Here is a 24,263-nt window from a genome sequence, read left to right as displayed (position 1 = left end):
TTTCACAGAACACTTTGCAGTAGACAAAAACTGGCATTGCAGTCTGTCAGTACGTCGCTGGCACGGGCTCAGCCTTCAGCACCTTGCCGGGCTCGGGTGGTCGGCCCTGGTCCTTTCTCTTGCTGGTTGGACTTCATTGCTGTTGTTCTTTTATTATTTTTTTTCTTTTACCTGTTTTGTGTTTTTTTTTCCTTTTTTTTTTTTTTTTTTTTAAAACATTTCTCAAGCTTTCTCCGAAGGAACGGCCACTGGCTCTCAGCTAGCAGGAGACTACAGAAGAGCTCTCGGACGCGTGGGCTGGTTTCCTCCTCCCGCCTCGCAGCTGACTTGGTCGAGATCGTTTTCCAACTCGTTTTTATTACAAAAATAAAAAAATGCTCCAACTATCAGTTTTACAAGGCATACAAAAATCTCTAAAAGGGAAACACAAGCGCAAGGTGCTGAGGTACGAAAACCTGAGGTAGTTTTTTTGTGTGTGTGTTTGTGTGTGTGTGTGTGTGTATGCATGTTGCATTCTTGTAGAAACTTTTGCTAGGTTCTTTCTTCAAGCCCTGGGCCAACAACGTTTTGTAAATCTTTTCCCCCCTTGTTTTTCTCTCCTCTCCCTCCAACACCAAAACTAAAAAAAGGGGGGATTCGTCCCCAAAGAGCCACGGGGGAAGTTTGTTCTCTGCGGGCTGGACCATGGGGCAGGCTGGTTTTTGGGGGGGTGCTAAGGTTGAGCACGGCTTTGTCTGGCGGTGATGGAGAGAAAGACGGACAGATGGACAGGGCGGGGGGGCAGAACAGATGCAAAACCCAGTTTTGGACTCTGTGAAGCAAAGAGGAAAGGGCGTGTGAAAGGGAGAGGGTCCTCCTCTAGGAGACGGTATCCCTTCTGTTGGCTCACACAGGCACTCCCCATGGCACTGCTCTTCTCAAAGCCCTTAAGAAATCGCTTTTTAACACTTGGTTAATTATTTTTGTTCCTGCTGGCAATCCTACAACTCTGCTCTACTGTGCATTAGAGAACCAATGGACTAGCTCCTTTCCTTAAAAGTCTAAAAAAGCCTGCTTTTGCTAAAAACAAACATCGCGTGACCCCTCTGAAATTAAAAAAAAAAAAAAAATTAAAAAAAATCTTACAAAAATTTAAAATCGGCGTTAGTTTTGTTATTGATATATTAATTCTAAAATATATTACCCTCACGGGCGCTGCACGCCGGACAGGCTCCTCCACTCACCCGGCCACGCCTGGCCAGAGAACGGTTTGCGAAATGAGTTGTTTTCAGGTAAAAAATAAAAACAATTAAAAAAAAAAAAACACAAAAAATCCAAAACCCTCTGCCTATGTTAGTCCAACTAAAGGGATAGCGTCGGGAGTCGAGTCAGGTGGAGGCTGTGGGATGGAGAGAGCCCGCAGCGCCCCGGGGCGAGCGGCCGAGTGCTGCGGCGTTGGCGCCGGTGCGTGGGGAGCCGCAGCCGTCCCCGTGCCCGTCCCCGCGCCTCGGGGGCTCTTTGGTTTGCTCCCTGCCCGCTGGGTGGCAGGGCTACATTCATCGGGCGGTGCTGGCCGGCACACGGCGGGAGCCTCACTTGCTGTGCTGCGAGGCCGGGGCTCCCTGAGCGTGTTTCTGCTCCTGCTGCTTCACCTGCTGGACGATTTCCCTGATCTTGCGCTGTGCAGTCTGGGGAGAAAGCGAGAGGCGGGGGGTCAGGATGAGGTTGGGGGGCTGGGATGGGGGCTGCGGCACAGCCACGGGCTTCTGAAATGAGCACCCGAAGCCCCGAGCAGCTTGAGGGCACCCTGCGCTCCCTCCTGGGCCGAGCAGGTGCTCCCACACCTGAGCCTCTCCCCACTCGAGGCTCTCAGTGAGGGGCCAGGCACCTGCTCGGCCCCGCACACAAGGAGCAGTTTTGCTCCTGCGCCTCTCCCGGGGCAGCTGGCGAAGCGGTGCCGCCGGCGACGGCTCCAACAGCTGCAAGCTGAGGCCGGGGCCGAGCCTTTACACTGCGGGTTTTCAACTTGTACGCCTTCCATGGCGAGCCCGAGATGGGTATTTTTAGCTCGATTAAGCCTAGCCTTAATTTCAGTGCTAGCACCACTGGGGAGAGCTGCTGAGACACCGTTGGATGCAAGGCAGCCACCGGGAAAAGGGTGCTGAGGGAGCCAGGCGTGGGGCCGGCCTCCTGGAGACCGAACCCAGGCAGGAACGGTCACATCGATGCGGCAAAACCCTCACCTGGCTGGCAAAGAAATGCCCGATGATTTTAACGATGACCTCCTCGTTCTCATCTGGGGTTTGGTCTCGTGGCACGATGACTTCTGCGCTCGTTAAGTTCTGCAGCTCGTTCACCTGCAGCAGGGGACAGAGCCCTCGTTTTCGGGGTGGCCGCCCCCCGGTGGGCCCAGCCCCGCCGCCGCCGCGCCCCCACGTACCGTTTTGCCACCTTTGCCTATCACGCGGCCGGCTGCGAAGGAAGGCACCTTGATGTGGGCTTCAAGCTTCACCTCTTCTTTCGGGTTAAAGAAGTTTTCTTCTTTCAGCTTCCCAAATATTCGCCCCTGGGCCTGTGAGAAGGATGAAGCCAAAATGAAGCCAAAGCGGTGGTGCCGAGCCAGGAGCATCCTGACCCGGGGTGCCCAGCACCAAGCCAAGTGTCCCCCCCTGCCCTCAGGGAGCTCTCAAGTCACGTCCCCAACACCCAAGCCCACCTTGAACTGAGCCTCGGGCGGCCCCGTGATGATGACCATCCGCTCGCTGGCGTCGGGACCTTCTGCCGGGGCAATCTGCAAAATGGAGGGGGCGCGTGAGAGAGGCTCGCCAAGCCTTTCGTCCCCTCACTAAGCCATTTGTCCCCTCCAGGGAGGGGGAAACCAGCTCAGCGCCACTTCTGGTGCACATCCATCCATCTGGGAGGTTAAACCTGTGCTTGGCTGCTGTGCACCTGCAGCATCCCTGCAGCCCCCGGCCATGGGGACCCGTGCGGAGAGCCGCGGGGAGGGGGCTCGCTGGCAGCAGCACCCCTCTTTCGGGGCACCCCTTCTCCCCCACCTCGTCAGGAGCTGCCCAGGCACGAGACCTCAGCTCACCTTGATGGAGGCGCCGGCGAATCGCGCCAGCTGCTTGATGTGCTGCCCCTTCTTCCCGATGATGGCCCCCACCGCCTGCGTCGGGATGAACAAGTTGACAACCTCCTGCTCCGGGAGCTGGCGGGGAGAGCAGAGTGAGGGGTTTTCCTTAATTCTGTCGTTTTCCCTTTCCCCCCTTCCCAGCGCGCCACCCCAGGCCCTAAAATCGCCGGCTAGGTGTGCCACCCCAAACAGCATCCCCAACCTGGGGACAGCAGGGAGGGGGCAACCCACAGGGGATGTGGGTGGGGGAGGACTTACGGGGTGCTGGTGTGGGAAGGCACCGACCGGGGAGGCTCCGTACAGCCCCGAGAGGTACGCTGAGGAGCTCTGCGGGGGGAGAGGGGGTGAGAGTCAGTGAGGGCCCTGCTGCACTGTGCACCCTGGCCCCAACAAGGAAGGGACATGGGGACACCCCTCAGCTCATGGACCGAAGCCGAAACAGCGCTGTGAGCAGTGTCGGTGCCCGGTGGAGAAGATTTGGTGAGAACTGAACCCACAACCACTTCCCTTATTCAGGATCAGAGGAGAAAAAGTGAAGGCTGGCGCTGACACTGCCCCAACAGCCGGCAGGGCACAGCCAGGCTGGGACAGGGACAGGGACAAAGCCGCGTGTCTCTCCCCATGCCTCGAGGGGCCCTCGCCAGCACCCTGTCCCCTGAGTACCTGAGGCCCAGGCGCAGCTCCTGGCAGTAGGCACAGCTCCTCCCTGCCCAGCCTCACGGGCACGGAGACCTCAGCACCTCCCACAGCCTCCCCCTCTCACCCCGAGCCTCCTTCCCTGTCCCCCACGCTCTGCGCCTCTCCACAGCTCTGGGTTGCAGCTGCAGCCCCCACGGCCATCGCTCCGACACGCGAACCACGGTATTTGGGGGGAAGGAGCCAGCTGGGAGCCTACTTCCCATTCATTTTTCCCTGTTTGGGGTGATGTTTGGGGTCAAGGAGCCCGCACTGGAGGAGGCTGCCTGAAGGGACCTTGCAGCTCATAGAGCAACAACCGACACCGCAGTGCTCCGACACGGCTCTTCCCAAAGGCTCTCAGAGCATCAGGCAGAGCACCCCCGCTCCACAGGCACACACAGACCGACCGACCGCCCCACGGGCACAACCTGTGCTGAGACACCTCCCCTCCTGCTCTGGAGGCTGAAAGCAGAAAGGGAAAGGGCTCCCTTCACTTTTAGCCCATTTCACTGCTCCTCTGCCCTGAATTCAGCAATGCCCAGGGGAAGGGGACCCCTCTGGGGCCACCACGCATGGCCACGAGCCCCGGGGTCGCGCTCATCCGCCTCATCGCACCGCGAGCCCACCACGGGCTCGGCACTCACCGTTCTCCTCCGACCACTCTGCTGCTGGCGGTGCCAGAAAAAGAAAACAGTACAAGTAAATTAACGGGCGCTGAGGCGTCCTCCCTGCATTTCAAGCATCCAAGCACAAATATTTAGAGGGAAACGGACCGCAGGGCTGGGATGGCTTTGCGGGTTTAAGCCCTGTCACTTGGTCACCCTGAGGGTGCTCTGCAGGTGCTGGGGGACAGGAGGACCTTCTCTCTGTGTCAGCCAACAGGACCGGTGGCTGCTCCTCTCCTGCCCACCGTCCTCGTGGGCTGCCACACGTGCCTGGCGTGTGTCCCCGCAGCTCTTCCCGGACACGTGGATGTAGGCACCACGTCCCGGGCAGCACGGTGGGGCTGCTCCCCAGCCCTGGCTGCAGAAGCACATCACAGACACAACTCACTACCTCTCCTTCATGAGACTGTCCCTGCACTTGCAACTTAGGAGACTTCTGCACCACGGAAAGGCCAAAGGGACCTGGGTCACATCAAAAAAAACAGGTTTCTAGCAGCACATCTGTCTGAAGACAGGCTCTCAGAGGCAGGACCCCCTGAGTGCTGGGGCATGAAGGCACCAAGCCTTAAGGCACCGCTCGCCCCCTTCCCAGCCACGCTCTGCACGCCCGGCGTGATGCCCGCAGGTCCTGCCATGGTTCAGCCCCTCTCAGGTTGTCCAGGGACTGTGCCCATGGGGCACAACCCAGCCTGAAGCACCTGGGTGTGAGTGCAGGACAGGGAGCACCTCCACCGCCCCTCCTGCCGGCACCAGCAGCCTCCAGCTCCTGCCTCAGTGTGGAGAACACAAGCCAAGAGCAGAGAGCCACCCTTCAGAGCTGGCGAGCCTAAGACACAAGTGAGACCGAGCTCAGCACGACATCAGGACGCAGCCGTTCCACACAGGGAGCTACGTGCGAGGAGGGACAAGCCACGCTCTGCCTCTGTCTTCTCCACTTGGCTTGCTGGGACCTTCCCAAAACAGCCAGGGGTCGGGGTACTTGTTCAACGCTCCCCACGAGATCGCCCCTACAGCCACAGCACCCGCCCAAACCCAAGAGCTGTGAGGGCCCAGAGACCACCCTGCTCCCACGAGCGAGCCCCCCGCGCCCCAGATTCTCTTGCACTTACTGCAAATGGGTGGTAAGGGGTGGCCGCAGCAGCGCCTCGGGCCCCCGCAGAGGACGGGAGCATGGAAAGCCCTGTCGAGAAGATGCCCAGAGCGCTGAGGTTCAGTCCTGGGATCAGGTTGGCTTGTTGCTAGAGAGGTAAAGACACAGAGAGAAGGGCTGAAGGTTGAGTGGGGTCTTGGGGGTTCTTGGCAAACGTTGTGGCCCTTTCCCTGACAGACTGAGCCCCCCACACCCCCCATGTATTTTTCTGGTTGCCCCAGCAGCAGCCCTGAAGCAGGGGGATGTCGAGGGGCAGGCCGGGGGCTCACATTGACAGCCACAACGTCGTTCTCGTAGGCCTCTCGCAGCTTCTTCATGATCTCCACCTCCGCGTTGGAACACGCTTCCGTGCTGCCCTTCACCGTGATGGTCCGCTCGGGGTTGTAAATGGTCAAATCCTGCAAACTAGCCCGCGCGCAGACAGAAGGGAGATGCTGTTACACGTCTTTTTTTTCAGGCCAAAATAAAGAAAAAACGCCAAATGAGAGGAGGGCCCCCCCACCCCAGGGCAGCACGACTTCCCCCCCATGCCACTGCCCGCGGGTTGCACCCGGCGAGCAGCAGGACTTACGGCGAGATGGTGATCTTCGTCCCCGTGTCCTGCTCGATCTTCTTGAGGTTGCGGCCCTCTTTGCCAATCAACCTCCCCACCAGACTGTTGTGAGCTAGGATTTTCAGGGGGATCTCTTCTGCTCTAAAACGGGGGAGAAAGGAAAACCTCAAGGCCCATCCGGCCCGTAAGCCCATCTCCAGCAAGGGGCAGCAGCGACGCGGTGGGAGGAACAGAAGAACCATCTATTTTCTGAGGTGTTGCTCTCCGAGCTTGCCTGCACAGCCACCCGAGCTCCTCAACTCCATGGCAACTGACAAGCAAACCCGGGGGTTTTGTTAAGCCAGCGAACGTCGCACTTACGATTTGGTTTCGTCAGCTTCCTTCTGCATGATATCAAGGATCATGCGACACGCTTCGGAGCAGCCCTCGGGCGTTGCGTGGATGGTGATGGGCTTCTCGGCAGCGCCAGCATTCTCCTTCCGATGGATGTCAACCCTACGGTGACACAACCAGCAGAGAGAAGCCCCCTGAGACGCGGCCGTCGTCGCAAGAAGGCTTTCGAGAGCTCGGGAGCTCAACTGGCTGTTCACCAACAGGCTCCTCTCAACATCTGCTCGGTCTTTGGGCTGAACCTGGGTCCTGCTGACGTACGCCTACTGCCAGCACTTGGCTTCAGTTGGCTTGGATCAGGTTTGGCCTACACGTGCCTCTACGATCTGAGGTCTGCATGGGGACTGCGGGGTGCCAACCACCATCCAACACCAAGATGGGGCAGAACAACTCCTCCACAGCACCAAGCCCTCAGCCACCTGCCCTGTCTTTGACGCCTGTCCCGCTGGAGCAGGAGCCCGGGTTCCAGGTCCCCAGAGGTCCCTTCCAACCTCAGCCTCTCCGTGCACAGCACCCGAGGCTGCTCAGCAGCTGCCACCAGCGCTGCGGGTCCTCCGGGACAGGGATGACTTACCCATGGCTGTCCGGGCACGGAGTCACACGGACAACAGCGCTCGTACTCACGCCCATCCCCATGAGACCAGAAAGTTTTCCCTTGCGCACTGGCCAAGGCCGTGCTCTGGCTGCTCTGCTCCTTCCCTGGGGGTGGCAGGAGGGAGGCAGGGCCTCCAGCTCACTCCTTGCTGCACCCCCGCACCCGGCCAGGGCCCTGAGAGAGGAAAGCAGGGCTCTGAGACACGAACCGCGTGCCTTGAAGGACACGGGTGATGCGTAAGCAATCTCCTCTCCTTCTCCACCAAGCCTTCATCCTGCTGGAGGATAACTCCACGTGGCCATCCTGCCTTGGGGTCCCCGTCACACCCAGGGCCGTGCCAGCCCCCATTTTCTGGGGAGGTGCTGTAGTTGCCCCCAGCGCCACGTGTCCGGCTCCACCACCGTGCCCTCTGCCAACGGCCAAGTTCTTGTTCTTGCAAGGGGTCCACGTCCCGACCCCACTGCCCGGGGGTGCTGCTGTGCAAGCAAGGCCGAGGCCGTGGTGCAGTGCCCCCCAGCACAATGCTGGGGCGATGCTGGGTCCTGGGGGGTTTGCAGGGGTCACCTCCTAGATGAGTTCACCGACCACCACGTAGGACCATGAAGGCTTCATTGACAGGGAGAGGGGGAGTAGCAGGGAAACCCTGAGCTAAGGGGAAAGCCTGCCAGCTCCAAAAGGGACCCCAGGGTGGTCTCATCTAAGCACCGGGGAGGGAAAGGGGACACAGTCGGACTGCTGCGTCGCTCCAGCAGATCTTCCGTGGCGTCAGCTGGAGCAGGAGACTGCTCACACCGAGCACTGGGGTGCTGGAGGCACACGGGGACCAAGCCACGCACTGCCACTCGTGTGTGACACCCTCCAGGATGCTCCCAGCTGCAGAGCTCCATCAGGTTGACTCGGGGGACCTGGTTCTTCAGAGGCTGATCCTGTGCCCTGTGCCATGGAGATCTCCACTACCTCCCGCAGCCGGGGGGAAGGCAAGCGCACCACGACGTGCCTCTGAGCGGGTCTGTACCTTGGTCCAGCACGACTTCTCGGACCCAGAAGCAGCTGAGGATGGTGGAGATGGGGCACACGGCCGTGCCTTGGTGCCAAAGAGGGGCTGAGAGCTGCGAATGAGCTGGACGGAGGCTCTGAAACGCCAAGCATCCCGGAGAAGCACAGGGCCAGGCATGGCCATGATTCCTGCTGGCCTGCAAGCCACCACAACCTGGGCATGAGTTCCAGCTCAGTGTGCGGGGAGGAGCTGGGGCACCAGGAAGGGGCTGCTGCATCCAAGCACGCCCTGCCCCAAAGAGCAGGAGGGCTGAGGAGGGCTCCAGGCTTCCCAGCACGTCCCAGTGCTGCTGCGGCACGGCTCCAGTCTGATGGGAGGACAGAGGAGAGGACGGCCGAGGAAGAGGATGGTTGACAGCCCAAAACCGAAGGCTGCAGCCTCCTGTGACTGCATGGGCTGCGTGCACGAGGCTGGAGCAGAAGTGGTGGCCCACTGCAGCCTCCTGGGGCTGGCCTGGACAGGTGAGAGCACGGAGCGTGGCCTTCCTCTGCGGCATGGTGTCTTCGGGACGGGGGACCCGGGAGGTCAACCCGCAAGGGTGGAAGGGCTCCGCAGCAGGAGCTGCCCCCAGGCAGCTGCGTTTTGGGAGGAACCGTGTCCCCCATCCTCCTCGCCAGGTGCGGGGTGGGAGTCAGGGCTTGCAAAGGAAAACTTTCCAGTCTCAGGTGGCAAGGGCGAGGGCGCACCCACTGCCGAACGCACCCGGGGACTCACCTGGAGAAGGGCTGGAGGCCCAGGACGGACCCGAGCACGGCGCACGTTGCAGCTGGGAGGGCAGCAGGTGCCTCCACGGCTGCGAGGTGGCCACGCTCCCCGGTGAGCCCGGGCTCCTTGCCCTCCTGCGGGGCCACCCCCTTTCCATACAAACCTCTTTTTGCCAACAGGGACCTCTCTACAACCCAACGCCCGCGAGCCGCCAGAGCAGGGGATGGTGACGAGCAAGGGGAGCAGAGGTTGAGCACTGGGTTCAGCCCAAGGGACACAGGCATGCAAATCTTCAAACATTTCTCTTACCCAGGCTGGAGGTTAACTTTTCGTACCAGAACAGGCAGGCTCGGGCACCGGTCTTTGCCTGCTGCTGGCAGGGGCGAGCACCAGCAAAGAGAGCATCCTCCTGAGCTACGCTGCGCTCTACGCTACTCTGCTGGGCACACCACGGGGCCACGCAGGCCGGGAGCCGTGCGGCAAGGCTCAGTAGTGGTCAGCGTGTTTCAGAGACAGCTGAGCACCAGCTGGGTCCGGAACAAATTCGGCTCAAGTGGATGCGCTATTCTGATTTAAGTAATTTCCTCTCAAAGCTTCTCTGAGAGATAGGACGCCCTGGAGGATGTTCTGGTACAGGAGTCCCATGTCCTGTGGGGTCACCGGGTTCAGGATGATGAACATGGGAGAAGACAGCTTTGGGTTAAACACAAACACATCTGGGCAGGAACAAAGCGTGCAGGAAAACCATGCAATCAATGTAAACATCGACATGAGAAACATGGAAAACTTCAACAAGACAGTCCTCATATATTTTTTTTTTCTTCAAAAATAAAAAACCATTAGATAGCAAAAAAAAGGCTTCAAATTGCTACCTACAAAAAGCCCATTGGTGCTCCCTTTCCCCCTGTGCAACATCTCTCGCCCTTACAGGGCGCTGCAGCATGAGCAAATCCCCAGGGCAGTGTCACTGCTGCCTCTAGGATCCCCATTATATCCCCAAATCTGCCCTTTCTCTCCAAAGCCTCGTCCCAAGCTATTTCTGCAGGGCGAGAGCTACGTGAGCCAAGCAATGCTGGCTGGCAAGCAGCGAGCACACCCGTTTTGGGGCTGGCTCCCGGGCTCGCAGGATCCAGCCTCTCCTGCTTTGTAAAGCATTAGGCTTTAAAAACCCCGTTTCTGGTCATTTTCAGCCATGTGCTCCCCCTCCTAACTCCCCAGGCCAGTAAGGATGGGTCGGGGAAACGGGGCTGAGCTGTCTAGACCCCACAGGCTGCCACCCCACGATGAGGGAAGCTCGCCGCCCTCTCCTGAAGCTACACCCCAAAAATACAACGTTCGCTGAGAGCCGAAAGCAAGTGGACCCAACGGAGTCCCGTGGAAGGAAACAAAACCATTCGAGGTACTTACTTGGACTGGGTTTGCTTAGTTAGGTTCTTTATGGTCAAGCCCTCCTTTCCTATGATCGCACCAACAAACTGCGTGGGCACCAGCATCCGCAGTGGGAAATCGAGCTGTTTGGGCTGCGAGGAGCCCCCCGGGGAGGAGCCCTGCTCCCTGGAAGAGTGGCCCCCGCGGCGGGATCGCTGGGGGGGCGGAGGGGAGCTCACCTCTTCATCCGGGATGTAGGAAACCTTGAAGGAATAGCTCTCAAGCTGGTGGCCGCTGAGCTTCTCAATTGCTCTGCAAGGCAGGGAGAGGAGGGGAGGGTGAGAGGCGGGTGGCACCCCCAGCGCCTCTCCTCGCAGGGCACCAGCCCAGCGTCCTCCTTCCCCCCAGGTCCACAGGAGAAGAGAGAAGACAAAGCTCCCCAGGCAACACACACCCAGCTTTGACTACGTGCTGGGCCAACTCAGGTGGGAAATCGCTGGAGCATCCATCAGCAAAGCCTCGAGGTCAGACCTACCACGCCTCGGGGCATCTGTCTCTGCTGCAATCCTGCAAAGCTGCAGCTCTCCGTCCTTGCACTTCTGACTAACTCTTAGTTTTTTGTACGTTTTTCCTCTGCTGAATGCAGCAAGCCTTCAGGCACGTCTTTGCACGGTGCCTACCCCAGGTTCTTCTGTCCTCTTGAGGTTCTTCTTGATGGGTGGCATTTCTTTGGGTCTCCACACAACGCGCCGCTGATTTGCCCTCTGCTGCTCTCAACCCCTGCAGACTGGTCGCTGACCCCCACCTCCCTCTCACGTCCCTAACCAGTCACTGATGAACCCAAATGCCCCCTTCTCCAGGGCAGGGGGGCGTTTTGGAAGCCTTCTGGGAGCTGCTCGGATGGTTTCACTTAGCTCCAGGAAGCAGGAGTGGAGTCTTTGCAAATCTTGGTCTCTAACTTGACTTTGCCCTAAATGACCACCCCCTCTCCCACCTCCCTCACCATATTCCACCTCTCCAGCTGCTCAAGCCATGTGGCTGTACCAGTGACCACCACAGCACGTTCCCAGTTTAGGTCTGAACTTCCAGTCCAGGAAGATGACTCTGATGGGCTGTGCTTACCTAACCTGACTCTCTGCTATCTTAGAGTGCTTTGCTCCCTGAAGGCAAGGCCACTGGGACCCCAAAGAGGACCTGCAGGCTTGTAGGAAAGATGGGGTCCAAAGGGAATTGCAAATGACACAGCCAAGAGCTGGAGGAGACAGCACAGAGGAAGAGGGGACAGGAAAAGGGCTGTGGGGCGGGCAGCCCTTTACACACTTGAAGCTGAAAGAGCTTGGAAACAACCCCACAAAGGGGAGGGAAAAGTCAAGAAGAAAAATAAAGGATGGTGCAGCCTGGAAAAATGGCCAGGGGAATGGAGCTGAACTTCACTGGGGAAATTTGGGTGGTTGGTTGGGAATTTGTCTTGCCTGGAAGGTCCATGAGAGGGCAATGGGGCGTGGAGCACCCCAGGTCTACTCTTCCCTGATGCTTCTACAGCGAGTACCACGGTACCGAGGACAAAATCTGTCCTCAGCACATGACATGGCCACACCAGCCCCCACCAGGTCTTTGGAGCAGGAGAAAAAGCAAACATGGCTGATGCGGACAACTCCAAGCCCCACGCAGTACTTTGCTGTGTTCCCAGGAAAAATCGAAAATACAGACAAAATGGGAAAGAAAAAAAAAAAGCCACTTACACTTTTGCTTCTTCTTTCGTCGCATACGTTACGTTGACAACTGCTGTTTCTGTGTCTGTGTTAACTGGGGGAGAAGCAAGACGGGGAGCGTTAGGGGGCAGGAGGAGGTGGCCATCACCGCTGTTCCCGGCCCCCAGTGCCCCACGCCGTGGTGGAGGGCGGACGCAGGGGGTGGGAGCACAACGCCTTTCTCATGGGGGGGCCCAGCCACTGCCTGTGGTCTGCACTTGTCCAGCACCATGGATTTATCTCCTCCCCACACAAGGAGCAGCAAAGGAGATGCCCTGCACTGGGCTGAGGTCGCTACCCAAAGCCTGAGCTGCCAGCAGGCGACTGTTCAAGGAAAACCACCTCAGCCCAGCACAACCCACTGGGACAGCCACATTGCACCCTGCTGGGTTCTGCTGAGAGGGGCTTTTCCAGCACAGGCTGAGCTGGGGCATGGCACTGGGGCTCTCGGGCAGATGAGGACCATGCGGAGCCGTCTTACCTTGCTCTACATTCTCCACCGTCCCGTACTGGGCTAAGAGGCCATCCAGCACCTGGGGAGAGAGCAGCAGACCAGGCAGGTGAGGCAGGCAGGCGTCCTCTGCCAGCCTGGCTCACACCCTGCCTGCCTCCCAGCGCGAAACTCGGGCTGGGCCATCTCCAGCAGGGCTCCTCCGCTCTGCGGTGCCTTGCTCCGCTCTAACCCGCAGGGTCCCACGTGCTCGGAGCCATCCTCAAGACATCTCCACCCGCCTGTAGGGCCACCTTCACCCACCCTGCACCCCGCCAGGCCCCTCTGCTCAGAGCAGCGAGCCCCAGGCAGGTGGGAGATGGAGCCCAGTTCATTCTCTGCCTCCCTACTGGGGATACTGGGAAGGCAACAGGACTCTGTGCAGACCACGTGCCCTGGCAGCGCAAGCTCGTGCTGCGTGATGGAGGAGGTGCTGTGGGGTGCTTTTGGGGTGGCCCAGCCTCTGGAGGGGGCAGGATGGGAGCGCGGCGCTGCTTACCTCCCACTGCAGGTGGGGGGGGATGTTTCGGATCTGGATCTTTCTGCTCCTGCAAAGACAAAGCCCCAGGTTACGGTCACAGGAGGGCAGCGACTACCGGAGGCTTTCTGGGAGCAAGATGGTGAGACCTTGAGATGGCACCCCACTTCCCGAGCCGCGTGCTGCTGCTCTCCAGCAGTTCCCAGCATCACCTGGCGGCTTTCAGTGGAGAAACCGAAATGCACGTCCGTGGAGGAGGCACCTGGAGGTGAGCGGCGCTTCCAGCCCCGCGTGGTGCCACCTCGGGGCATGGCCAGGGCCCCCCCCAAGGGGAAAGAGCCACCCAGTGCCTCCCCAGACAACCTGCAAGACGCACTCGGGAAGTTTTGGGACAAAACTCACGCACTGCCCATCCCGAGCAGCATTTGCAATCCTTCCTTAGCCAATTTCCTCCGCCAGACTTATTTTTTCCCTTTTTGCTGCTGTTTTCAGCCAAGAGTGGCTCACGGAGCTGACACACAGCTGCACGACCGCTGAACCCGGGCAGGACAGAGCAGGACCACCTCCTCCAGCAGCGGGGACTGGTTTCCCTGCCAAAACACCTCCTGGCACACGTGGGTTTTGGGAGCCCAGCAGCAGCAGGAGGTCGTGCCCGCTCTGCCCAGCTTTGCCTCTGCTCGAGGAAAACGCACAGCCCCCGCCATCCCCCTGGTTCGCAGCCTCCCCTGAAGGGGGCTCTGCCAGCCAGAAGCAATCAGGCGCTGGAAGAAGTGGGGAAGCCAGAGCCAAAGACATCTCCTACAGCACTCCCAGAGCCCACTCCTCCAGCGGCCACGGACCTCTCTGGTCCCAGCTGCCACCAGGGATTTCAGGGCTGGGTGCAGAGCTCGCATGGCAAGGAGCAAGATTCATCTCATCCTGCCCATCCCATCCCATCCCATCCCATCCCATCCCACCCCATCCCATCCCACCTGCTCTCATTCCACCTATCCAACCTCTCCCATCCTATCCAACCCTACCCATCCCATTTTATCCAACTTTACCTGTCCCATCCTATCCCACCCATCCTACACCCATCCCATCCCATCCCATCCCACCCATCCTACTGCATCTCATCCTACCACAATCCACCAATCCCATCCCATCCTACCCTACCTCATCCTGCTTCATCCCATCCATCCCATCCTACTCCACCCTATCCCATCCCACCCCATCTCATAGGGTCACAGAATCACTAGGGTTGGAAGAGCCCTCCAAGATCCTCTGGTCCAACCACCCCCCGACCACCACTGTCACCACTGAACCCTGTCCCCAAGCACCACGTCCAACCTCTCCTTGAACACCCCCAGGGACAGGGACTCCACCACCTCCCTGGGCAACCCGTCCCAGTGCCTGACTGCTCTTTCTGAGCAGAAATGTCTCCTCATTTCAACCTGAACCTCCCCTGGCACAACTCGAGGCCATTCCCTGGTCCTATCACTGGTTACCTGTGAGAAGAGGCCGACCCCCAGCTCCCCACAGCTTCCTTTCAGGCAGCTGCAGAGAGCAATGAGGTCTCCCCTGAGCCTCCTCTTCTCCAGACCAACCCCCCCCAGCTCCCTCAGCCGCTCCTCACAGCACTTGTGTCCCAGGCCCTTCCCCAGCTCCATAGCCCTGCCCTGGACACGCTCCAGGGCCTCAATGTCCTTCTGGCAGTGAGGGGCCCAGAGCTGAACCCAGCTCCTGTTCAGGCGAGCATCCATCAGCACCCCCAGATCCCTTCCCTCTGCACAGCTTCCCAGCCACTCTGCCCCCAGCCTGTAGCGCTGTGTGGGGTTGTTGTGGCCCAAGCACAGGCCCCAGCACTGGGCTGTGCTAATCCAACCCCACCCCACGGAGGAGGCGGTCAGGAGGACCTGGCTCACAAGTGGACCACGGCCATGACAATCCTGTGCTGCTCACCAACAGCCTCCCAACACCACAACTAGTGAGGAATCAGCCCCACTGCACCCCACGTGTTTTGCAGCAAGCTGGTATGAATTAATACCACCAATAATCACTAACAACGGGGATACGGTTTATGGAAAAACACCTAATGAGCCCCACAACAGCACGTCAGCATAACCCCATCCACAAGCGCGTGAGGCAAGGGCCAAGAGACAAAAAAAAAAAAAAAAAACAAAAAACCCACAACCCCAAGCACCAGCTTCAAGCGTTAAAGAGATGGGAATTCTGGTTTATATCCACCTGGGTCACTGTCTGCTTCCACATGGCGATGCTGCCATGGTCCCTCCCTGCCCCTTTGGGTGCCAGGCACCAGCCCTCGATGCGCAGATGTGAGCAGCCCCAGCACCCTCTCGTTGCTGCTCCTGTTTTTCCCAATGCTATTTTTTATTTAGGGTTTTTTGTCCAAACGAGGATTTTTTTTCCATTCACGCCGTGCATTGTTTTACTGTTACAAAGCCATCAGGGGGCTTTAGCACCTTCTACGTTGGATCGGTATTCGGGGTAGCTAAAAAAAAGCCCCGTGGCTCCTGCCAAAAACCAAATTTCTAGAGAAATGGGAAACAAACAGAAGGGGGCAATCTGCACACCTCCACCTTACAAAGTATTTCAGTGCTTGCTCGTGAAAACCTCCCAATGTCGCTAAGGCATTTAGGAGGTGCGGGGTTTCACAACTCTCTCTTTGCCGCCAGCAACTTTGCTCCACCTGGAAAAACGTCTCCAATGTCCTAGGCGAAAGATTATAATAAAAAACTATATAAAAAAAATTATGATGCCACCGAAATCGTAAAAAACAGCAGGCGGTACCCAAACTCGCGCCCACCTGAACTGCTCACATCCAGCGATTTGCAGCCGGACACGAGCACGCTCCCCCGGACGACAGCAGCTGACGATTCCCTGCCTCCGTCGGTTTCATTTTGGGGTCACCTCGACAAATTCTGCGTCCGCCCTGGCTGCCGGGATGGCAGCAGCAGCTTGGGGATGGACGAGCATTAAAGCGCTGCCCCAGTTTTGAGCAGCGGCCGAGAGCACCGCGGGTGCGCCTGCTCCGGGGGCTTTGCCTTGACGCTCTTAAGGAATTAAAATATATTCGTGCTAAAGCCCTGTCCTCGGGCGCAGGGGGTGGGGGAAAGGAGGGCACGTGATGAACGCACCCCCGCGACCTGGGGATGTATTAACGAGGGAGCTGAATGGGAAACCGCGTCCATCTGTCACGGCTTTTCAAGATTAAGAGGGGGAAAAAGGGAAAAAAACAAAACAAAACAAAACAAATGCGAACACCCCTCCGCGTTCCTGCTCTGCGTTGGGACACAAGGGGGGGACAACAATTATTCCTCTCCTGTCACCGAGAGGCAGCCTGCAGCCCACCCTGAATTCCTGGCATACAAATCCCCCCCCCGAGTTTCCATTGCAGGAATCCGATCCACAAATATCCTGGTTAAAAATGGGGAACTAAAAAAATAAATAAAACAAAATAAAGAAATAAAAATAAAACTGCTGAACACCCAGCAAACCTCCTTCCCCGGCCGGACTGCACGTCCCCGCGCCGGCTGCGCGGTGGGAAGTGGCTCTCCATCGGCTCCCCTGGCTCTCCAGCTTATTCCAGGGCATTTTTTTCAACCCTAATCCTGATGCAACCCTGATTTGTGAAACTCCCAGCTCGCTGCCGCTCTGGGTAATGGGTTATTCCTGGGAAATGCTGTTTTTAAAGCTCATCGCGCAGTGCCAACCCTGGCCACGTGCTGCGCCCCTGGGAAAGGGAACAAGGAAAGTTGCCCCTGGCCACAGCAGCAGCCTCAGCGACGCACTTTCAACACTTTGAATTTAATTTTCAACCCGAAGCAAACCACCGCACCATGCCCCAAACATCTCCGGCAGGCTCAATGCTATTCACGAGCAAACTAACCGAAAACTGCAGGTTTTTTCCCCGAATTTAAGGCTGGTGATGAACCCACCCGCTCCTGACACGTGCGTATGTGCAAATCATCCGTGCTCGAGGCTTTTCCCGACAAAGCAATGCGCAGAAGCGTCAGTTTGCACAAGGGTTTTCTGTTTTCTCTCCCCTAAACAAGCATCTGCAATCAACACTAAGCAATAACAACAATAATGAGGGAGGGAGATAACGCCCGCGGAGAGATGGAAGAGCTTGTGCTTGTATTCCATGGAAGGAAGTAGGGGGGGGAAAAAAAAAAAAACACAGAAAAAAAATTATTCCCTCCCCAGAAAGCACACCCGAAGTGCTACAGCATGGATGCAATGAAAAAAAAAACCAAACACAAAACAAAACAAAATAAATTATAAATTAAGACGATGGAAAGATGAGCGTGAAATGCAGCTGGGTGTGGGAATAAATGGGCGCAAACCCCGCTTGTGGAGAAGCACACCTTGCTGGCAAAAACTCTGCCTTTAGCCCAAAGTGCCAGGGAAAACACCGAGCTCCAAAGCTGACTTCTCACCCCCAAACTCCGCGTCCCAGGCGTGCTGGAGGCGTCCGGACGGTTTTCCAGCGACCCCGCTAAATCCCAGCCGCGACGCCAGCCTTTCCCTCCCCGCCTCGAGCCTTTTTGCGATTTAACAGATTTAAGGATAATTCCTGCTGGAACCGGAGAGCTCCAGCAGCTCCCCTAGGAGCTCATTTCAAACCGATTATTTTCCAGAAGCATCATTTGAAAATTGTTAAATTGGAAAATGACGGCGGGAGCAGAAAATAAAAGGCACTTCGGCCATGCGGAGCCTGGAAATTTCGCCGCGTGGGAGCCACGAAGCCGGGCTCTGGCACGTCGCTGCTCCCGATTAAACTCATTGCTTTCGGCCAGCACTTGTACACGAGCCTGCACGGGGGGCGCTTGGGCTTTGCTGTTAGCATCGCACAAACAATCCTGATGATTATTATTAATTATTATTAATTATTATTATCTTTTTTTTCCCCATCAGCAGGATGGTCAGAGGTCGGAGGCGCAGCTCTGGACACAAAACACCCCTGAAGCCGGGCTCCTTCGCCCGGCTGGAGCTAAACAACAACATTCTCTGTTCCCGGTGAATTCCAAACCGACGTTACCAAAAAAATACATATATTTTTTTAAAATTAAACCCACCGATGCACAGCACAGCTTATACAAACACCAAACAATCACAGTAATTTCCCATCATGCCTGCAGCAGGGCAAACCCTTCGCGCTGCAGCGCACTGACCGATTTTTAACTCGTGAAGCACAAATTCGGGCAAATCCTGCGCTTCCCTCCAGCACCGTGCGTCCTTTTGTGCCTTTGGAGGCTCCTCGAGGAAATCCCTCCCGGCAGGTTCCCGATGCACAGATGTGTTTTTTTTCGGGCTGATTTCTTATCAAATCCCCTTCCTGCACTGCACTCAAACCCCACCGCCGTGCAGCAAATACCGAGCATCCCCTGTGCACCAGTGTTTTGTGCTGAGCATGTACACGCAGAAAACAAACAAACAAAATATATTTTTTTTTGATATCTATATGTATAAGGCAATAAAAATAATTCACTGCAGATTAATCCCGGGGCAGGGGAAAACTACAACACAACCACGTGAGCCTCCGCTCCACGCCAAAAATCGCGTTATAAAAATCAAACCTTTAATCTGCCGAGGCGACGGCACGGCCCTGCCGGCCGCGGGTGCTAACGTTGAGGCTGGAGTTTTGGGTTTTTGGATGAGAGCAAAAGAGACCCGAAACGAGGTGCCGACGAGCTGGGGAGCCAGGCTGGGTTAGAAAACTTGGAGAGAGCTGAAAACAGTCTACGGCCAAAGAAATAAGCATTTATTTCTGGGCTGTTTAAATGCCTTTTTGTACTCGGCAGGGAAATTACGAGCACAGCAGCCCAATGGGGAACGGGGGTAAGGGCGAACCCCTGCTTTCCATCGGCCATCGTGGAGGTCTGACACCCTCCAAACCCCTCTTTCTGCCTCTGCCGCTCTCCAGAAGCAGCCGCCGGAGCGGCACGAGGCTGCTGGAGGAGACTGAGCTCCGAAACCTCGCGGCGGGGAGGCGGGGGGGAGGCTTCGCCTGCTTGGTTGGGAGGTAAAAAGCGCGCGTGCTCCCCGCCGAAGGAATCCCGCTGTCAGAGCCCGCATCCCACCGCGGCACACGTGATGCCAGGCACGAGCTGCTCCCCACCGAGCCCCCATTACACAACGCGCCGTGTTTGTGTGTGTCCCCCCCCCGGTACCGCGTTGCAAAATTACGTCTCCGGCACCAACCGTAGCCCCGAAACTCCGAATTTGGGACCACCGGCCCTGCTGCCACGAGGTGCTGGGGGGCAAGGCTGCGGGTCGGGGTGTTCCCCGCTCTTTATAAAGCGGCACCGCCGGCGCCCACCTGAAGGGAGGAGGAAAAGCGCCCCGGGAGCGGGTTTTTTGGGAAGCGGGGGGAAAGATGGAAAGATGCGGGCATAAGGATGAAAAATAGAGGGAAAAAAAATAGAGAAAAAAACAAAAAACAAAAAACAAAAAACAGAGGGGTAAAATAATTTTTAAAAATACACGGAAGGACCCGGATCACTGGACGGAGGGGACGCGACCGCCCGCAGCGCGCAACTTCTCCCGGCGCGAATCCTCGGGAGGGTGCTCGGGGCTGTGCCTGTCGCCTGGATCACTGCTATCGCTGCTGCTATCGCTGCTATCGCTCCCGCTATCGCTCCCCGCGCCGCTGCTCTGGGTGCCGGGGCTGTTACTTCCCGGCAGGAAGCCGATCCTGGCCGGGGCTGGCGGGGAGCAGCCCCGGGGTGCCCCCAGCCCCGGGCTCCCCACGACGGGGGGTCGGGGCTGAGGCCGGGCAAAACACGCGTGGGGGTCCCACGCCCCCCCCTGTCCCCCAGCCCCCAGGGGCGGTGGCGGCGCTGTCCCCGGCCCCCCCCCCCAGCTCCCAGCTCGGCGGCGGAGCGTAGCGAAAGTAAAACCCGGCGCTGCTGCCGCTGCCCCCCCACGCGTGTGCGTGGGGCGTGCGCCCCCCCCATTTCGCGTCCCCCCCCCCCCCCCTCCCACCTTCCCCCCCGCCACCATCCCACGCCTCACCTGAGCTTTTTGGGCACGGAGTAATCCACCTCCAGCACTTTGCCGTGCAGCTCCGCTTTACCTGCGGGGACAGCGGGCTCAGAGGCGGCGGGGCTCGCCGCCGCCCCCCCCCAAAACCCCCGTTTCTCCCCGGGACGACCCCCCAGCGACCCCCCCAGGCCTTCATCCCCTTCGTCCGACTCTCCCCGAGCCCCCCCGAGCCCCGGAGAAGCTCCCCCCCCCCCCTCCTCTCCCGCCGCCGCCCGGCTCCGCGCTGCCCCCCCCCAGCCGCCCCTTCGGCCGCCCCCCGCTCGGCGCCCCCGGCGAGTTGGGGCAGGGCACCTCGTAATAAGGTGCCCGGGGGCGAGGGGGTGCCGGGGGGACGGCCGGGGGGGTCGCCCGGCTCTCGGCTGCCCCTCAATAAAATCGGAGAAAAAAATCAGCGAAAAATCAGCCGGGGCCGGAGCCCGCCGGGCCGGGGGGGAGCGGGGCGGCCGGGGGGGGGCCCGGCGGGGGGAGCCGGGGGGGGCCGCGGCTCCGCTCACCCGAGAGGGTCTCGATGGCCCGGATGGCCCAGTTCTGGTCCGGGAAATCCACGAAGGCGTAGCCGGACTTGAGCAGGACCTGGCCGGCCAGGGGCAGCTTCCTGTCCCCGAAGAGCCGCTTGAGGTCGTCGGCGGTGGCGGCGGGGCTGAGGTTGCCGATGTAGAGCTTGTTCATCCTCCGCCGCTTCATGGGGAGCCCCGCGGCTCCTCCCGCCCCGCGGCCGGAGAGAGAGAAGCGCAGCGAGACGGGCACGGCGCTGCGCCACCCGCCCGGCCCGGCCCGCAGCCGCCTGCAACAGCGCCCCGCCGCCGGGCAGCGGGAGGAGCCGCCCCGAGCCCCGCACAGCCCAGCCCGGCCCGGCCGCCCCCGCCCTCCGCCCGCCGCCCGCCGCCGCCAGGGGCCCGGCCCCGGCCCCGCACGTGGAGGGAGCCCCCCGAGGGAGGAGGGGGCCCAGGGCGTCGCGGCGGCGAGGGGGGAACAAAGGGAAGGGAGAGGGGAGGGAGGGAGAGGGGAGAGGAGAGGAAGGAGGAAGGGGGAAGGAAGGAAGGGGGAAGGAGGAAAGGGGAAAGGAAGAAAGGGAACAGAGAAGGGAAAAGAGAAGGGAAAAGAAAAAAGAAGGGGAAAGAAAGAAGAAGGGAAAAGAAAAAAGAAGGGAGAGGAAAGGGAGAGAGCAGGGAGAGGAGAGGAAGGAGAAAGGGGGAAGGAAGGAAGGGGAAAGAGAAGGGGAAAAAAAAGAAGGGAAAAGAAAAAAGAAGGGAGAGGAAAGAGGGAGAGAGCGGGGGAAGGATAGGAAGGAAAAAAAGGGAAAGGAAAAAAAGGGAAAGGAAAAAAAGGGAAAGGAAAAAAAGGGAAAGGAAAGGGAGAGAAGAGGGAAGGAGAGCAGAGAAAGGAAGGAAAAAGGGAAAGGAAGAAAGGGGAAAAGAAGAAAAACAAGGAAAGGACAGGAAAGGAAAGGACAGGAAAGGGGAAAACAAAACGGGGAAAGAGAAAGAGGGAAAGGAAAAGGAAGAAAGGGAAAAGAAGAAAAAAGGAAAGGGAAAATGGAGAGAACAGGAAACGAAAAATGGGAAAGAGGGAAAGGAAGAAAAAAGGTAACTAAAAGGAAGACAAGGGAAAAGAAGGAAAAAGGGAAAGGGAAGAGGGAGAGAACAGGAAACAAAAGTGGGAAATAGAATAAAAGGAAGAAGAAAGGGAAAGGAAGAAACGGGAAAAGAAAAAAGGAAAGGAAAGAGGGAGAGAATAGGAAACGAAAGAAGGAAAGGGAAAGAGGGAAAGGAAGAAAAAAGGGAAAGGAAAAGGAAGAAAAAGGAAATGAGAAAAAAGGTAAAAGGAAAAGGGAGAGAACAGGAAATTAAAGCAAGAAAAGGAAAGGGAAAGAAGGAAAGAAAACAGAGGAGAAAAAGGTCAATGAAAGAAAACAACGAAAAAAGAAAAGGAAAAGGGGAAAAACAGGAAAATTGGTAAAAAGAAAAATATAAAAAGGAAAAGGGGAAAAAGGAAAAAAGGAAAGGGTGAAGACAAAAGGAAAAAGGAGAAAAAAATGAAAAGGGAGAAAAAAGGGAAGAAAAAAGGAAAATGGATAAAAAGGAAAAGGGAGAAAGGAGAAAAAGGAAAAATAGGAAAAGGGGGAAAAAAGGAAATAAAAGGAAAAAGGGGAAGAGGGAAAAAAGAAAAAAGACAGGGAAGGGAGTGGGAAGGAAGAAAGAAAAAGCGGAAGAAGAAAAAGAAAAGAAAAAATAACAGGGCAAAAGGGAAGGGAAAGAGAAGAGAAAGGAGAAAAAGAGAAAGAACAGAGGGGAAGAGGAAAGGGAAGCCTGTGTTCAGTGTGCTGCTTTGGAAAACGCAACAGCGCGGCCCCTCCCTGGCCGAGCTCTGCTTTGCCTTCGCCCGTGCGAGCCCAGCGCCTTCACAGCCGGCATCCCGGCAGCGAGTTTCGCCTGCTCTCAGCCCGGGGCTTTGGGGCACGTGGAAGAGTGGCCCCAAGGGAACGAGGGACCGAGAGCTGGTGCTGCTACCTGCCCCGGCCGGCCGGGTTAGCTGACTTCTCCCCCTCTGTCTCCTCCAGACGACAAAGCCAGATCCTCGTGGAAGGGCGTCAGGGCTGTGAGCGGAGCCTAAAATAAGGTGCGCGAGCGACGCTGGCCTGGCGGGAGGGGACAAGTGTCCTTGGAGAGGAGCGCGGTGCCCCGGTGCCAGCTGTCCTTTGCCGGGTGAAGGGCGGCGATGGAATTCCCGGGATTTTCAGCTGGGCGAACAGCGCCGAAACCCGTCTGCCGCTCTCGCCGCCGCCGCTCCCGTGTCATGCGGAGGTGCCGATGCGCTGGATGGAGTAGGAATAGCAGTGACGGGTGCCTGATGCCATGCGTACTGCAAAAATAGATGTGGTTGGACTGCGATGATGCAAAGCGAGAAGAATCCCTTCTCCTCCGATTTCTTCTTCTTTGCTCCCAGCGCAGCTCCTGCTGGGCTCAGCATCAGGAGCTGTTTGGTGTTTTTTTTGTTTTTTTTGGGGTGCTTTTAGGGCCTGGTGTGTCCCTCTCTGCTCCCTTTCTGCTGAAGCCGATGCAGCAGGGCTCGGTGACACTGAGGGAACCAATTCCCATCCCAAGGGATGGGGCTGTCCCTGCCCAGCACCTTCGTCAAACTGGCAAAGAAAAGCTGAAGGCGCGTTTTGAGCTCCTCCTGCCCAAATACTTAGCGCACGGAGCTCCCGCGTGAGCTCATCCCCCTGCCCACGGCTTTGGCTCTGCAGAAGGAACTCGACGCCTTTCTTCAGATGCCTTCCTGTCCCTACAGCCCTCCTCGCTTTCCCAGAGTTTTGTTAACCTTGCAAGAATTTAAAACGACGGCTCGGTCCCGATCAATGTGACGGCCAAGAGAAGGACGTGCTCTGGGGGGAAGATTTAAGAGCACCGATAGAGAATTGTTGGAGAGGCAACAAGTGCACGGGGCAGGGCTGAGGGTCGATGGTCCTGAAGGTGCTGCAGGACCCAGGTCTTCTCCCACGGGCAGGTGGGGTGTGCCACAAGGTCACGCCTCTCCGAAAAGATGTCGGATGCGTAACAAGTCTGGGAGGCAGCCGCGAGACTGATAAATGGAGAAAAAAACAGGTGAGAGCAAAGGAACGTCGAGGGAGGGTTTGTTTAGGCTGGAGAAGATAATGGCCCTGCTTTCCTTTGAAAAAAGCTGGAAACTTTTTGGGGAAAGAGAGCTTTTGTTGATCGGGCACGGGACAGAAGGAGCCGGGGACATTCCTTGGCTGGAGGTTTTGGGAGCAGGTGGGACAAACATCTGGCCAAAAGCCGTGCCCACCAGAGAGGCAGCGTCAAACAAAAAGCCCCGAATAACACCCAAATAACCCCTCCAGCTCCCAAAACGATTCAGTTCCCTTGCAAAGTGACTGATGTTTTCCTTCTGGCCAAGTCACAGCGGTGACCTCAGGTGTCAGAACGTGCAGCAGGGAGGCTGCAGCCTGCCCAAGGAGCTGCGGGGCTGGAGACGGTTTATTCCAGGTTTTTTATCCCAAAATAAACAGCTGAATCATGTGTCGAGGACCCACAGACCCAAGGCAGAGGGAATCCAGCACAGCCAGGGAGAGTTTGAGAAATTCAGCTTTGATTTTATCGGATAAACACTGCTGCTGCTGCCCAAGTTTCTAACAAAGGATGGATTTTCAGAAATCCCCATACAAACATCCCTTTCTCTCCTTGTTCCTCCCAAATCTTG

The 24,263-nt window shown here is 57.7% G+C and overlaps 1 protein-coding gene across 2 annotated transcripts; it reads right to left on the bottom strand.

The window, feature by feature from the left end:
* Nucleotides 1-1,327: 1,327 nt before the first annotated feature.
* On the bottom strand, nt 1,328-20,726 carry IGF2BP2 (insulin like growth factor 2 mRNA binding protein 2). 2 transcript variants are annotated; one of them, XM_032193208.1, is made up of 17 exons: nt 20,537-20,713; nt 20,013-20,073; nt 13,017-13,065; nt 12,509-12,560; nt 12,019-12,082; nt 10,516-10,588; nt 10,316-10,383; nt 6,522-6,656; nt 6,180-6,302; nt 5,878-6,013; nt 5,568-5,696; nt 3,374-3,442; nt 3,074-3,190; nt 2,696-2,770; nt 2,420-2,551; nt 2,223-2,336; nt 1,328-1,667 (listed from the first exon to the last, which is right to left on the bottom strand). In XM_032193208.1, the coding sequence occupies exons 1-17, from the start codon at nt 20,709-20,711 to the stop codon at nt 1,572-1,574; spliced, it is 1,668 nt and encodes a 555-aa protein (XP_032049099.1). In that variant the 5' UTR covers nt 20,712-20,713; the 3' UTR covers nt 1,328-1,571. The 2 variants fall into 2 exon arrangements, with proteins under 2 accessions (XP_032049099.1, XP_032049098.1); XM_032193207.1 differs by having other exon boundaries at nt 10,316-10,588; nt 20,537-20,726.
* Nucleotides 20,727-24,263: the final 3,537 nt, after the last annotated feature.

Source organism: Aythya fuligula, chromosome 9, assembly GCF_009819795.1.
Source record: "Aythya fuligula isolate bAytFul2 chromosome 9, bAytFul2.pri, whole genome shotgun sequence".
NCBI classification, from domain to species: Eukaryota; Metazoa; Chordata; class Aves; order Anseriformes; family Anatidae; genus Aythya; species Aythya fuligula.
Note: the sequence above shows the minus strand (reverse complement) of the source record. Positions and strands in the feature narration are given on the sequence as shown.